Raw genomic sequence first — 15,707 nt, 5'->3', positions numbered from 1 at the left:
TTAAAAACAAATCAAACAATGATCTTTTATCGCTTACAGGTCTTACAATTTTTTTTAGTTTAGAATTTTTGAGACTAAAATTTCGAAAAAGCGTTTGAGCGAATAAATTTTACTATTAAAATATATAGTTCAGATTTTCTGTTGAATATTTTCTAATCAATGATCCTGTACAAAATGTATCCATCCAACGAAGACGCAAAAAGCTTCTTAGGTTGAAAAAACTAAGTGACAGGCGTCGTATAGCGCAGCAAATGTTCGTTGAAGGTTTCCTAACGGGGAACATCGAATGTTCATCCCTACTCCAGCGATTGGACATCTATGCTTTGAAGACCCCTCTACGCACGCGACCTATGCTTAATTTCCCTCGTCGTCGTACAATTTATATGTGCAGAGCTTTTAATGAAGTCTACCAATTTTTGGAGTTTTATACATTAAATACCGCATTTGCGCCAGGATATAGTCGATACGTTAAGTTTGTAACATAAGTTAAGTTTAAACCTAAGAAAATTCATCAGGACTAAAACTGTTCATTGAATAAAAACTTAATAATAATATAATAATAATAATAATTTATCAAAATCATCTCAAAACAAATAAGACATTCCAAAATCAAGAATTAGGACATGATTACCATGTTACTTTTATCTCGTGCTTTCATAGTAATTTGGCGCTAAATATGAGTGTTCTAGTGATTGTAAAGCCCTTTAATATTCTGTAAAATTGGACGTTCATAATAGTAAGAAGACTTGAAACACGTACATGGTAAGCCTGGGGTTTGAAACATGGCACAATATACTAAAATATTTGTTCTTGGGCGACCAACAATGCCATTTATTGGACGCCTTAATAACATCATTCCAAAAGAATTAACATGACGTACAGAACTTCAGCACTATTGTTTTCTTGCAATTACGTGATTTACGATACAACTGAATCTTCACAGTACATGTTTATTCATCTAAACACAAGACTTCCTGAAATGGGAAGCTAAAAGTGGACCAAACTCTCCGTAGTAAAAAGGTAGTAAGTAAAAGAGAGAATCGTCGGGACGACCAGAAAGAGAGCCAGAGAACTGGCGCCAAGAGATAAGCAAGTAAGTACGGAACTGAACTGAAGTACGGAAATCCAGCATAAAAATATACAACACACCAAAAGCAGCTAAAATGGAGATAAAAAATACACCCCAAACAAGATTGAACCCTGGGTTTGTAAATCAACACGCACCTTCACAGATGTATCCTTGTCCGATGAGTCCCCACAGCAGATCCGAACAGTGATGGCAATAGGTTGGTTTGTGAAATGTCTTTCTACCGAATGTATGCTCGCCACCCGCCATTTTGTTTCCAATAGCACAATCGTTGCGATATGGCAATGATGATGATGCTGGTGGTGGTGTGATGACGACGGCGATGACGAACGTATCGACAAGCGCGCGCCTAATGCGGGATGCGGAGGGGGTTGGGTGGCGACGGGGCAACAATGACGACAGGACACCGACCGGTGCAGTGTGGTGCGCCAGACGGATGATGGATGACTGCAGCCCGAGATAATTTCTTTCCCTGGCCAACAGACAGCTGGTTGTTGTTGTTGTTGTTGTTGATGATGATGATGATGATGGGAGGCGATGCACTCCAACAGGGTCCGTTGTTGGGGAGGCCGCCGCTCGCTGAGTTTGGCTAGAGTTTGGTGGAGTAGTAGTTGACCGTTGACGTTGTTGCTTTGGTTACTGTCGGTGGCTGCGTTGGTATTGTTGTGCTTGTTGTTACTGTTGTTACGTGCGTATTTGTTGGTTCCAGTTGTTCCACTGCGTCCGAAACAATCAAATTAGAATGCTTGGGAATAAGGGTTTTCCTCTATATTTTACAGGAATTTTCTGTTTTAAATATTTAATGCGTCGTTTTACGCTGGATTTTCCTATGGCTTTGCTGCTGTCATATCATGCTCTAAATCGGGAGCGCAGCAATTATCGGTTTCTGATGGTACCATCATCTGTTACGATCTGCAGAACTCTTGATGTGCACTTGTTAAAGCCCAACGGAAAGTGTGATGGCCGTTCTAGCACCTCTGGTGTTGCTGGATCTCGATGTGTACTCCGTTGCGAGCAGGAAATCAACCTCCACCACCACCACCGACACTGAACTCGCAACTGACTCGCAAAAAATGGAACGGTTTCCAAAAACAAGCCAAACTGACCGGTGCCTGTGGAGTGTACTTCCGCTGTCGTCGGGAGTCGCCGAGTCTGGTGTCTGGCGGCTGGAGGTGGGGGATCGAGAAAACGCCTGTAAAGCTACGAAGCTACACCAGCATCGGCTTGGCACTTTAGCAGCAATAAAAAAAACAACCGCTTTCCCTGGCACTGGTTGTACGGTTACTCCTTCGCGGCAAGCACTTTACTGTTTGCCAACCCTCACTATCATCCGTCTCGATTCAAGCGATCGAATTCACTGGTTGTGCTTAAACTATGTTGCTTACACTATGTTCACCGTGTCACTCGTTTCGGTGTTCTTGCTGGTGCACCTGTAATGAACGTTAATCTTTTCTACCGTGCACCGTGTTTTTGCACTCTGTTAATCCACTGCACTGCCCACCGCTACTGCTGCTTTCGTTTACATGGCTTTTCTTGTTGCTGCAATGCTCATCCCACACCTGCACTGTACACTTGCACTGATAATGCTCACTTGCCTTTGGGCGCATTTATTTGCTAATTATCTTATCTTTGTGCGTTCCATTGTACAACTGTGAAAAAGGGAAAAATGGTAACTTATTGCAACTGCACGAGATTGGCGATAAAGATCACAACAATGAAAACTTTCTTTTCGATGTAACTGAGCCCATAAATTTTGCAATTCACTGCACACGAACACACACACACACAAAGAGTAGAGTAGTATACTACTCGCAAATCTGTTAGCAACCTGGAACCTATGGTTTTTTTTAAATAACAACACTGAGTTCCACATTGAACTATCAATGACATATCAACATTTTAAAGAAATCCTTCGCATTTTTACAAAACAAAAGTATTTTACAGTAATACAAAAAATCTACAAAGTAAAGAGCAAACGCAACGACGCGTCTCAGCGCTGCAAAAAAGAGAAGCAAACGGTTCACCCTCATATCTCACATTGTGCGCACCAGAAACAGGGACAGGGGAAGGATTTTCGATCTGTAGATTTTTTTTCCACTGACACTTGGTGCTGCTGGTAAACTTCACAAGTCGCACACGATCACCACACAAACACACACTCATACATACACGTTGGTCCCACAAATACCAGCACAAACGGACACGCAAACAAACTTGGAGGACATTTCGAAAAAAAAGCCACATCCGTATATTTTTGCCATCACTTGCTCCACTTCTTTTTCATACCTCTTTTTATCACTTTAGAAACTTTCCCTCTTTCTCTCTTTCTCTCTCCCTCTATCTTTATCTCTCTCTATCACACTCTCTCTATCATGCCTCTGATACGCTCTCTCTTGCCGTCACTCTCGCTCTCATTCCTCATTCTAATGGCGGACGGGAACACAGAATCACTACGCGTAGCGACCTTTTACTCAACGGCCGTAGCAGATTTGCTCTCAATTGTTCTGGGAAAGGAAATGTATTTTCGTCCTGAGCGGAAATAACGGTCAAGGTGATGCTGCTTCTGGACAACATCTTTTTCGTTACTATTTTCCTTTTTGCTGTGAGCTCTGGTGTGTGAGCTGGAATATTGTGTTGCTGTGCAAACACATCGCACCCGTGGCGAGTGTTATTTTATTGGGATTTCGTTTGATTTTCACAGGTGTTAAGCAAACATTTTTCTTTAGAGCAATCAAGCAAACTCGATTCTCGCTCCATTGATCTTGCCACAGCATTCACGTGCAAACACGAACACATACAAGCGCGCACGCATGCACGCACGCACGCGAACAGCCTCCTCGAGTACGGGAGCAGAGTGTCGGACAAATACGAGTCCGATCCGCCATACTTTCATTGGTACGATTGTGTGCGTGTGAGGCAGTGTGAGTGTATTTGCGCGCGCACGTCCGTCTGAGTGGAGTGGAAAACTGAACATTTCCCTTTGGCAACGGCTCGACGTGGAAAAGCAGATAGTGAAGAGAATGAACACACACAAAAAAAAACGCTACGAAACACACGAGACGCGAACGCACACATGTACACACGCAGGCGCACGCATGCATCATGTAGCGCACTGTAAGGTGGAAGGATGTGAGGGTTGCTGAGAGAGGGAGAGGGTGTGGGGGGTTGGAGATTTGGAGGTGTAGGGGCAGATTTGCTCTCGAGGTTACTTTGAACGCATTGATTTCTTTTCCTGGACAACTTCATGGCGATGAGGTGAAAATGTTATTGCATAAACCAGTAATAATAGTCCAGTACATAGTATGTACTTATTGGTAACGTACGAATGTATCCAATGAATCCTGGATCGCTATATTATTTGCGTTCGCTTCTTCAATTCACATTTGCGCTCATTGTATCGAGCGATTCTCTATTGCACGCTTGATGGTGCCTCCCATAGCTCTGTTACTCCGCGTTTGTGTGGATCAGTTTTCCTCCCGAACGACTGTGTGTGCCACTGTATGTGTTGGTGTAGAAGCTCTTCCCAGCATGATTTGCTCTTGGGAAAGGGAGCCGTTCATTAGTTAGTCAGCGACTACTTTGATAATGTTTCACTGGTATTGCTTTCGATGAAAATGGCTTAGTGTATGTTACTTTGCCACAAGGGTGATGCAGGTCCACTGTTCGAGTATTTAAAGAGAATACTAAAAGAAAAAAAAACATCTTCACATCTCACGCATACAAACACGCGCACATACACCCACACACTCACTCGCACATACATATTGCTAGTCGTCAGCGAAATTGGAGAGCATCTCTATGCCAGTCCATTTCATGGTTGTATTTTTCATTTGAGCAGCTAAAAGCCAGGTTTTTCAAACATTTTCTTCTCTACACAAAGAATTTTACGAGTGGAAACTAGCCGAATCTCCTGAGAACGGATCGGATGGGGAGGGAGGGGCGAGGGGAGCTGTTATTCTAAACCACTAGTGAAGAAACCCCTGTTGGAGAACACTATGTAATTTTCCTGGTTGTGGAGTTTTTTATGCATGCAAAGCTTTGAGACATTTGTTTTTTTTCTTTTCCTATCCTTTTATCGGTCTCACGCACACAAACGCGTACACTACTGATATCTCATCCAAGAACGTGCGCACACTCACGCACATACGCACCACTGAACGACATACAGTCACTTTCTTTCATTTTTTCATTTCCTTTTCACAACCCCTGTTTCCAATCTTTTGAAACATATTCACATCTCTGCAATCTGCACTTTTTTCTAATCTTCACACACTCAACCACTTTTACATTTGAACAACTCTCAGACACGCGCACAGAAGCACGAACGCACCCGCGCACACACACATAATTGTTCACGTTGTATGACGATGGCCTGTCAGCACACATGCACGCGAACGTGCGCGCACGCTCGCACACGAACACACATACACAAACAGACACTCATAGGGGGCTACGCAATCGTGTGCCCTCGCTACGGTCACCTCAACGGGGTCAAAGCTGTAGCCAATTCACCTGTTTTCCAAGCTAAAATCTCTTGCCCCATTTGCACAGATTAATTTTTCCTTCCCTTTTCCTTCCAACTTGCACACCAACCGACCAACACACGCACACGGACATGCACACATACACAGATATATGTTTCTTTTCCTTTCTATAATTTTCTTAACGGCTGGGACCGCAACGTTTCACTGTTTTTGCAGGGTGTGTTACTGTGAGTGTGTGTGTGTGTGTGTATGTGTGTGTGCGTGTGTGTGTGCGTAAGTATGACTGAGACACTGAGACTGCCCCCCCACCAGAAATGATTAAAGAACCATACACGCTTAGGTTTCGATCGCTTCCTTCACTAAATTCACCGCAAACCCGCACACTGCCGTCCCTTCCTCGCTGTCTTCTGCGCCTGGCACAAAGAGGTGGGGGAGGGGGTGGGAGCGGAAGCACTGAAGAGTGTTTTAGGCCGTGACTGGGGCCACCAGCAGCAGCATTGCGGATCCGGAAGCCACCGTCGTGGATGCTGCCGATACCGATGTCTGCTGTTCGGTTGCAGCCGCCGACGCCGCCATCGCCGTCTTGCACAGTGCCAACGCAGCCAGAAAGTGTTGCTCCATTTTGTTCCCCCTGGTTGTCACCATTACGACGACGTCGCTCCGGATGACACACGGGCACGGTGCGAGTAAAGATTGAAAACTGAGCCCACTTTTCACCAGCGACCGACCTGAGAGACCAAAACCTGAACCTGACCCGTCCCGACCGACCTACCTGACCGTGCAGCTCAAACGCGGAGAGATGCTCCGGAACGATTTCGTGACCCATTCTCGCCAACTCCTGGGCCAATGAGGTTGCGGCGAGAGGAGCCAATTTTGTTACGGGAAAATTCATACTGAACAGCGCGCGCTAGAAAGAGAGCGCGAGAGGGCGAGATGGTGAGAATTCATGAGAGCGAGTTGGAATTTATTGGGAAAATGCTCTCTTCGTGAGCACGTAGGTGAGTTTTTCTCGCCTACTTGGAGGAAAAATCGAATTTCTGTAGGGCAGATGAGAGAAATGGAGCGCGCGATTCACTCATGGCGAGAGAAAAGAGAAAAGTAATGTCCATAAATTGTACCAAATCAAATCCTACGGACGTCATACTTAGGGGAGGGATTAAAAAAACCTGTCAATCAAATATTTTCATCCCATCTCGGGGAAGTAAGATTGAAGATATGGTTGATATAATCAGCATATGTCGCATGTATGTCCCTTTCTAAATTGAAGCAAAGGCAATTTTCCAATCCTCTGTCCTTAGAGGTGTCTCTATTTAATCGTTTAAGATTCAGACACTTTCCTTCAATATCACCTTTTTTCTCTAAATAATTTGTCTCATTTGCGTTCTTACCCTGCTATATCTCGCTTTTTCAATCTCTCTTTCTCTTCTGCCTCTCTTCGACTCTCTTTTATCACGCCTTATTCTCATTCAATTTAAAACCTTCCAATGCTATAATCCGAGAATTATTGCTCGCCTTTAGTTTTCTCAACATTACTTTGCATTCAACATCCGGTTATCTATAGCCGTTGTGGTTCATCTTTGTTGTTAATTATTGTATGCTATTTCCTTCAGGCTGAAGAATCGCACATTCGCATCTCTCGGTCGTGAGAGAATTCCTTTTGGTGTGCTCATTTTCCTTTTGTACGTAGCGGAGTGCTCGCGGGCGCACTCGTGTCGGGAGAATGTATTTGCGTTAAGATTGTCAGCGTGAATTGGGAAACGGAAAATCAGCTGGGGGGTACGGTAGCTGATGTTTGAATTTGAAAAGATGGTTTTTAGGCCCGGGTCTATGAAAATGTTACGGGAGCATTTGTTGCCAAATCGTATGGACGAACTGTCAAACTCATCGAACTTATGGAATTCATGGATCTTCTTTCCCATGGAACGTTGACAGGTAAAATTTATATAGTATAGGTAGTAGAATTAACATCGAAGCATGGAATTGTTTACACTAAATTTATGTAAAAGTATTTAACCCTTTTTTCAATGTACAGTGGAACCCCTCATAACGAGTACCCCTTATAACGAATTTTTAGCATGACGAGCAAATATAAATGCTCAACGAATACCCTTCTTAACGAGGAAAATCTCGCATAATGAACAATTTCATTTTTCTTCCCGGTAAGAAATCGTGATCATTGTGTGAGTTTCAAGAATCGTTAAATACCATGCTGCAAAAGTGCAAGGCAGGTGACCTATTAACACCCCCTGCCAGCCCAAATCTCACGAAGTCATACAAAAATTGAAAAAGCCGGTGCAGGACGGAGGCACGTCCACTCCACGACCAGATAACTCTTTTCAGATCAGATAACGGAGCTGAGAGTTTTGCTGCGCTTATCAAAAGGTAGAGTAAGTGCGGTAATATCTTCAGTTGAAATGCTCCATTTCTTTCCTTCTTATTTGACAATATTGGAGGCACTATTCGGCTTCGGCCGTGGAAATGGGCAGGAAGTGGATTTCAGTGTGTAGTGTACCTCCCTAAGAAGCTTGTGTTTCACTCAAGTGTGAGAACACACGATTGTTGAGTGTGTTCTTGCATGTATTCTTGATCTACTTGATCATGAACGCAAACATTTCGATACTAAGAATTGATCAATGGAAAAAGAGTCCCGCGTTTGAAAACTTGTAATGAGGGGTTCCATTGTAGAGGGAAAGTAGTAAGATGGATACTTCTCATAAATACATTATACAAGTAATTAGCGTAACTAGATCATAATTAAATAATTGAATAATTCAACAATACAGCATCCAAACTAAAACCTGGCGAAAGAACGGCAACGAAAGCAAAAAAACAATTGTTTCCACCAGAAATGTAATTATCCTGACACCCAAGCGGGAAAGATGGACACAGATTTGTTGATTTATTTGACTTTTTACATCAATTGGCGATGAAAAGATTTCATAAAATTCCTAAAATAAGGTTATTCTAAACCTAAAATAAGGGTATATATATAAACCATCCAAAACCTAGAGAAATCATGGACATTATGCTATTACTTGCTCGACGCTGATTGGGCACTTTACGAAACCCAATATCTGGCCGCGACTTGGCTTTTTAATCAACAAAAAGAAGAGGCAATATGACATTGTTCAATAATAGATGAGAGATTCTATGAGATTACAAAGATCAAAAAGTTGAATTTTGACATGGTTGAAAAAGTGGCCTATCAACAAATTCCTCAAACAAACTAGAGTCGTGGACATTCCTCGGAGTATTTCCTAAAAGGAAATGTTGTTCTGTAAGCTGAAACAATGTTCGCTGTTAGTGCGCGAAATTTAAATAATGCTTTGGATTCTGCATTGTATGAGGTATTAGAAGTATCGCTTCTTCTTCTTATCCGGCGCTTCAACAGATTTATGGTCTTGGCCTGTCTCAGGAGTGTCCAAAACTGCTCACGGTCTCGCGCCTTCGTCTGCCAGTCCGTTATCCCGGCCTTAATGGCGAACGCCTCCACGCCAACTTAACATCTCAATTTGGGCCTACCTCCGTTCTTGTGGACGGCCTAAAAAGACTTTACGGGCGTACAACGTTTCGTCCTTTTCCATACGTACAACATGGCCAGCCTGGCGAGCTTGATACGCTGCACAACAGTAAGGTCCTGTACATCTCGTATAGCTCGTCATTATAGCGGCTCCTCCATTGTCCTTCCACACATACGGGGCCAAGTATCTTTCTGAGCATCTTCCTCTCGAACGCGGCTAAGAGGGTTTCGTCAGATTTGGACAGTATCCATGTCTCAGAGGCGTATGTGAGTACCGGTACTATATAGTCCCAGCTTCGTCCGTCGCGACAGGTTCTTTGAGGTGAACTGATTTTTCAGGCTGTAAAAAGACCGGTTGGCAGCCAGCATCGTTGCGCGCAACCTTGCTACCAAGCTATTGTCATTGCTGACCTTTTTCCAAGATGGGTGAATTCTGGCACGACTTCAAAAGTGCGTTCTGCACGTCATGCCTTCGTAGGTTCTGTTTATTTATTTGTAGGGTCGCTGATATTGCCTCCATCACCAAAGGACCCATGTATCTGACCACACGACCATTCATATAGATTTTTGCTCGGAAACTTGTCAAAACACATTGCAAGAAAAGGACAGCAATATAAGCAATATGACTTACGCTAATAGGGTAGAATGTAGAAATGTAGGGTACGGTGGTGCGCGTCGAAGTGTTTTGCGCAAGCCGTCATGGAGCCGCCACTGGCACAGATCTTGGTGGTAGATGACTAGTGTTGGGTCAAGAGCGAAAGAACTACCTGAATCGCTCCGCTCATCTTATTGTGCGCACTCCCGCACAACCCAAAGGAAAATACGTAGCTCCGCACGGAGCGCTGCACACAGGAGCGATTGTGCGATGCGCTCCCAGGAGCGAAGTTTCGCACTTTACTGAGCGCTGCACGCAGTAACGAATGTGCGATGCGCTCCCAGCAGCGAAGTTTCGCACTTCACTGAAATAAACGAAATAGATTACATTCAAGTAAGCTAAGCAAAATTTTGTTTATTAAACTAGACAAAATTTAAGAAAAAAGGAGAATGTGGAAGTTAGAGGCTGATATGAGCTAAGATATAAATACTGTACAAACTGTACTGTACTTCTATTACTGTATTCAATTTGAATTTATAATAAACATATACGAACTCATATAAACACATACCACACCAAACATATTCAAAATCAATTTTAGTTTATATCCAGCCCGCAAAGGACAATTATGTATGTATTACGTTGTATAAACCATTGTCACTCGACCCATAAGAAAATATGTTCTTTCAAACAGGTGAGTAAAAATAATTGGCGCATTCCGCTCACATTCGGCAAGGCTTTAAATCATTTTCTGTGCGAAGCTTTCAAACGCACATCTTCTAGTTCATTGTTTCAACTTATCCAGCAGCACTCCTGGGAGCGGGAGAGAAATTTCGCTCCTGGAAGTGCATCGTACATACGCAGCCCTGCGTGCAGCGCTGCTTGTGGTGCGAAATTTTGCTCCTGGGAGTGCATCGCACAATCGCTCCTGTGTGCAGCGCTCCGTGCGGAGCTACCTCAAACGCACCGCACATTTTAAAGAGCGAGAGCGGAGCCCTCCGCTCTTCCAAAAGAACTACTGGTCAAGTAGTTGGGTCACAACACTAATCATGACCTATATAGCCTTCTAACTTTCCGAGCAAAAATCTATATGAATGGTCGTGTGGTCAGATACATGGGTATCAACACCAACAACCATTACTCAAAACTCACTTGCTTCAGTTCTGGTGGTTTCCGTTGGAGTTTAATATTTAAACAATCGTATCGCCGTTCTAGTTCTAGCGATGCATAACTTCAATGCGAAACCATACAACAGTACAGAGGAAATGAGAAAGCTCTCCTGCAAGCGATGAAGCTCAACTGGTTGGGGTATCCCACAAACAGATGGCGCCACCAGCTTTTTTGCTATTTTTAGAATGCATCAGTCGTCCACCGTCTGCTAAACGAAGTCTTTCTATATTCCGTTTAGGTAGAGCGCTTGAGTCGTTTAGAAGCCGTTTAGTGGTCGTTTAGTGGATTTGTGGCACATGGGTACCGCGTATCTCGAATTTCCGCGTAAGTCGAATCTCGTGATTTCCAGCTAAAATATCACTAATATTTCATTTCATTTCATTTCATTTATTAATTCAATATCCGCCATCAAGGCTAAATAAAACAGACTTAAAACTAATTACCCAAGTGCCACAAACCACTAAACGACCACTAAACGGCTTCTAAACGACTCAAGTTCTCTACCTAAACGGAATGTAGAAAGACTTCGTTTAGCAGACGGCAAACGACTCATGCATTCTAAAAATAGCGAAAAAGCTGGTGGCGCTCTCTGTTGGTGGGATACCCCAACCAGTTGAGCTTCATCGCATGGAGGAGAACTTTTTCATTTCCTCTGTACTGTTGTATGGTTTCGCATTGAAGTTATGCATCGCTAGAACTAGAACGGCGATACGATTGTTTAAATAATAAACTCCAACTGTTACTAACAGTACTGAAGGAAGTGAGAATTGAGTAATGGTCGTTGGTGTTGATACCCACGTATCTGATCACACGACCAGTAAGATAGATTTTTGCTCAGAAAGATAGAAGGCTATATAGGTCATGATAAGATGAAACTTGTCGAAACACATTGCAAGAAAAGGATAGCAATATAATGATGAGTTGTAATACGCCATCTATTGATCAAACCAATGAAACTGTGGAGCTTTCATTTTTTTTTTTCTATGGATAATCAATTTTCCAGTCGTTTAAGCTTAATCTGAGGCGCTTGGGTAAACCCTAACAAATGCAAAATATTCGTGTAATTTTGCAAGTGGGGTCGGTTTTAGTCACTTTATTAATTATTTGATATGATTCTGACTGAATATTTAAACCTTAGTTTTAAACCTTTTGAAATAGATCGAAACGGAAATTATTTGGCAATTTACAATTGATGTGTCAAATCAGTACAATTTGCTCAAAGAACTGTTAAATTTAGAAAACCGTGTATCTCCGAATCCGCGTATAAGTGGTACCGTGTATCTCGGGGATCGCCTGTATTTAAACAATCGTATCACCATTCTAGTTCTAGCATTGCATAACTTCAATGAGAAACCCGTACAAATGAGAAATAACAGTGCAGAGGGAAGGAGAAAGCTCTCCAAGCGAGGAAAGCGCTCCACTGGTTGGGTATTCCTCCAACAGATGGCGCCACCAGCTTTTTGCTATTTTTAGAATGCATCAGTCGTCCACCGTCTGCTAAACGAAGTCTTTCTATATTCCGTTTAGGTAGAGAGCTTGAGTCGTTCAGAACCCGTTTAGTGGTCGTTTAGTGGATTTGTGGCACTTGGGTAGTAAGCTGTGGAAAATATTGACATCGAAATAAAACGTGTTGAGAACAATGGCAAACGTTATTTATTCAATTGGAAAACCCTGTAGCACTCCAATAAACGTTTTCATTGTCTTTTAGTTTATTTAACCGATGTAATAAATGCTAAATAATGAGTGTACTGTATGTCCACTTTGCCCCGTGTTGCCTTACATGTCGTTTGAGGTTAAGCAAATGAATCTGGCAACACTTGCCAGGTAAATAAAACAAAACATATACACACACATTGACTACGGCTGTCAAAGCAGAGATAGCAATGCGCTAACAAATGTTGCCATAGAAATCAGTAAAACGATGTGTAGTTTTCTGAATGAACCAAATGAGGTTTAGTGTTCATATAAATTAATCCAAAGTTAATTTTCATAAAACAATGGTAATTGTTGGGTATGAGTTTTTTTAACATCGTTGAAGGTTTACATTTATCTTATGTTTACCGTAGCATCCCACACGCCATAAACAACAACAGTTGAAACAAAATGCTCTCAGCCGAGCCGTTGAAAGCAACCGGCTCAATGCAAATTATCAAAAAGATTTGAATCAAATAGAGCGCAATTGTTTGGAAAAATGGACGAAACAGGCCGCAGAACAGGCAATCCGCGAGCGAGAAAACGACCAGCAGCGAATCGCTCTTAAGCAAGAGGCACAACGGCGACAATGGTTGATAGAAGAACAGGAACAGACACGGCGTTTGCAGGAAGCAAATCGTCAAAAAATCAACGAAGAAAAGCTACGACAGCAGCTACGCGAGTCGAATCAAGAAATGCGGGAACTTGAGTCAAAACTGCGCGCTGCATATGTAGCAAAAGGTATCGCTGCCCAACTCGCGGAAGCAGAACTGCGAAAGAAAGCTGAACGGTTGCAGGCCCGTAAAGAGATGGATGAAATGCAAAGGCTGAAGGACGAAAACATAGCATACATGCAGCAAAAGCAAGCGAGCGAGGAAAATGAAAAGCGAATTCTTCGTTCGGCACTACAGCAACAAATGCATGATGGGCGCTTAGAAAAGAAATGTCTGTATGAAGAGTTCCTTATGGAGAAAACATATTTGGATGCAGTGGTGAAGAAGATACAAGATGAACATTTGGAAGCAGTTCAACGGAAGCTACAACAACAGCGGTGCACACGTCAAGAAATGGAACATTTTCAGGAGGCCAAGGAAACGTGGAAAGCTCGACAATTACTACTGGATGAGGAAGAAAACGAGCGGATACGAAAATATGTCCAAGAAAAGGATATGTTGAAACAAATGGAACAAACGCAAAAGGAAGAAATTGACCAGAAACGAATGCAGCTTAATGAGGCCATGAAAGCGACCTTGGAAAAAGAAATAGTACGTATCGGTTTAATATGGGGAATTGTGACCTATTTAACTTGTGACAAACTAATTTAATTCTTAAAATTTTAGAATGAGCAAAGAAATCGCGAAGAAATGCTGCAAGAGCTATACATGGCGGAGCGGAACGAGAAAGAAGAGATTCAACGTCAGCAACAGTTGGAGGAACAGATTCGGAAAAGAATTGCGATACGACTGGACCTTGAGAAACAGCTTTCCGAGAATAATTGTCAAAGGGAGTTGCAAGCAGAGGAAGAAAAACGGTTCCAGGAGCAGCAAATTCAGGCGTGGGCTGAGCGAGATCGTATCGACATTATGTCCAACGAGAAGCGTCGTCGTAAGATGATGGAATATAGGCGTGCAGTTCATGAATTGCTCGAAGAGAGAAGAAAGATAAGGACGGAAGAAGTGAAGAGTTTGATGGAGCAAGAAGAAAGACAAAAACAAGCAGAAAATCGAAGACAGCAAATTCTGGAGGAAGAAAGAATAAAACTGCTGAAGGAGCATGCAGCGGCACTGCTGGGGTTCTTTCCTCCAGGCGTATTGCGCGAAAGTGATCGTGAATTTATCCCATTACCCAAGCTAAATCACACAATGAAGTAGTTAATTGTAGTACAGCAGACGTTTGATCAAATGAAGAATGTGTATGTTTTTTAACCCTTTTTTTCATCAAAGAATAAAAAAAATTCATAAATATCATTGGCCTATGCTTTATATCATAAGTGCAACGGCAAATAACGGACCACGCATTCGAAAGTTGCGTCGATTAAAACCATGCCTAAATCATTTCAACTAAATGTATTTTCATAAATTTGTAGAGAGCAAAAAACACAAAATGGGATAGGCTTCCAGTGAGCTCACTGTTTGGTACTGTTTAAATCAATGAAAAGGATAGAGACACCCTGTGTCTCCTATGTGTAACGCAGCGTAGCCCAACGTAACGCTGGCATGATTGCAAGCAGTGTGGCCAGATTATTTGGCTTCCTAAGTTGCTATAAGCTTCCTAAGTTGCTGGCTACCCGGGTAGCCCGGTTGCCTGGAATAGGGGTATTGAAAAAATTAATTCTAAAAAACAGGTTAATTATACTCAAAAAAATCTACAAAAAATTCCAGTAAAAGATGGCTGTGGATTACACACATATTCCAAATTTCAAGTCAATCGGATTCCTAGAATCAGAGAAATGAGCAATCAAAATCGATTTGGCTACCCGGGTAGCCGGTTGCCTGGAATAGGGTTAATCAATTATTTTAACGATCAATTTCTTTTTACCCTACTAGCAAAGAGAATGAAAAAGTGTGCGTCTTTTATAAATAATGTGTGTGGTTTGAAGCAAGATTGTGTGAAGCTATGAATTGAAATGTGCTTTTATTTGCAATAAAAGTGATAAAAAATTTATAAACTGTTATGGAGGCGTTTTAGGGCGAATTACGGAAAGTGAGTCAACCTGCGTATACAGTTCGGCTCCGACTGGCTGGTCACTCAGCGAGCCGAGAGGCCACTCAGCACGATCGAAAGGACGATCGTGCTCTCTTGGAATAAGGCGGCCGAGCGGGTCGGTCACGCACAAAAAGGGCTTAGGATTAATAAATTATATTATTGTATTGTTTTAAATAAGTACAACATCGTTTTAGCCAAGCCCCACAAATATCACAAAATAAACCAAGTTTGATGAGCTAAAGTTTTTCTTTTGATTCGGGTGCACCAAGTCCGTGTAAAGGGAAGTGCACAGCGCGCTAAGAAAGAAACGAGCGGGAGGGGGTTTCAGTCCAGCGCAGCGAAACTCGTTGGAATCAACCCAAGTGCCACAAATCCACTAAACGACCACCAAACGGCTTCTAAATGACTAAAGTTCTCTACCTAAACGGAATATAGAAAGACTTCGTTTAGCAG

The 15,707-nt window shown here is 42.5% G+C and overlaps 2 protein-coding genes across 9 annotated transcripts in view; one reads left to right on the top strand and one right to left on the bottom strand.

Moving 5' to 3' along the window:
• Nucleotides 1-6,416, bottom strand: part of LOC1274049 (diacylglycerol kinase theta) — a 30,769-nt gene extending 24,353 nt beyond the window's left edge. For 2 of the 8 annotated variants that reach the window (XM_061646139.1, XM_061646140.1), the window contains exons 1-2: nucleotides 5,904-6,289; nucleotides 1,225-2,736 (exon numbers count right to left, since the gene is read on the bottom strand). In XM_061646139.1, the coding sequence (XP_061502123.1) occupies nucleotides 1,225-1,336 (112 nt within the window). In that variant the 5' untranslated portion in view covers nucleotides 1,337-2,736; nucleotides 5,904-6,289. Of the gene's footprint in view, nucleotides 1-1,224; nucleotides 2,737-5,903; nucleotides 6,320-6,343 lie in introns of those variants that run through there. The other 6 variants (XM_061646138.1, XM_061646137.1, XM_313113.6 and 3 more) reach the window with 6 other exon arrangements.
• Nucleotides 6,417-12,701: 6,285 nt separating this feature from the next.
• Nucleotides 12,702-14,515, top strand: LOC1274046 (meiosis-specific nuclear structural protein 1). Its single transcript, XM_061646725.1, has 3 exons — nucleotides 12,702-12,856; nucleotides 12,923-13,813; nucleotides 13,889-14,515. The coding sequence occupies exons 1-3, from the start codon at nucleotides 12,854-12,856 to the stop codon at nucleotides 14,417-14,419; spliced, it is 1,425 nt and encodes a 474-aa protein (XP_061502709.1). The 5' UTR covers nucleotides 12,702-12,853; the 3' UTR covers nucleotides 14,420-14,515.
• Nucleotides 14,516-15,707: the final 1,192 nt, after the last annotated feature.

This window comes from Anopheles gambiae, chromosome 2 (assembly GCF_943734735.2).
Source record: "Anopheles gambiae chromosome 2, idAnoGambNW_F1_1, whole genome shotgun sequence".
In the NCBI taxonomy this organism is placed as follows: Eukaryota; Metazoa; Arthropoda; class Insecta; order Diptera; family Culicidae; genus Anopheles; species Anopheles gambiae.
This window is presented reverse-complemented; position numbering and strand designations above follow the sequence as displayed.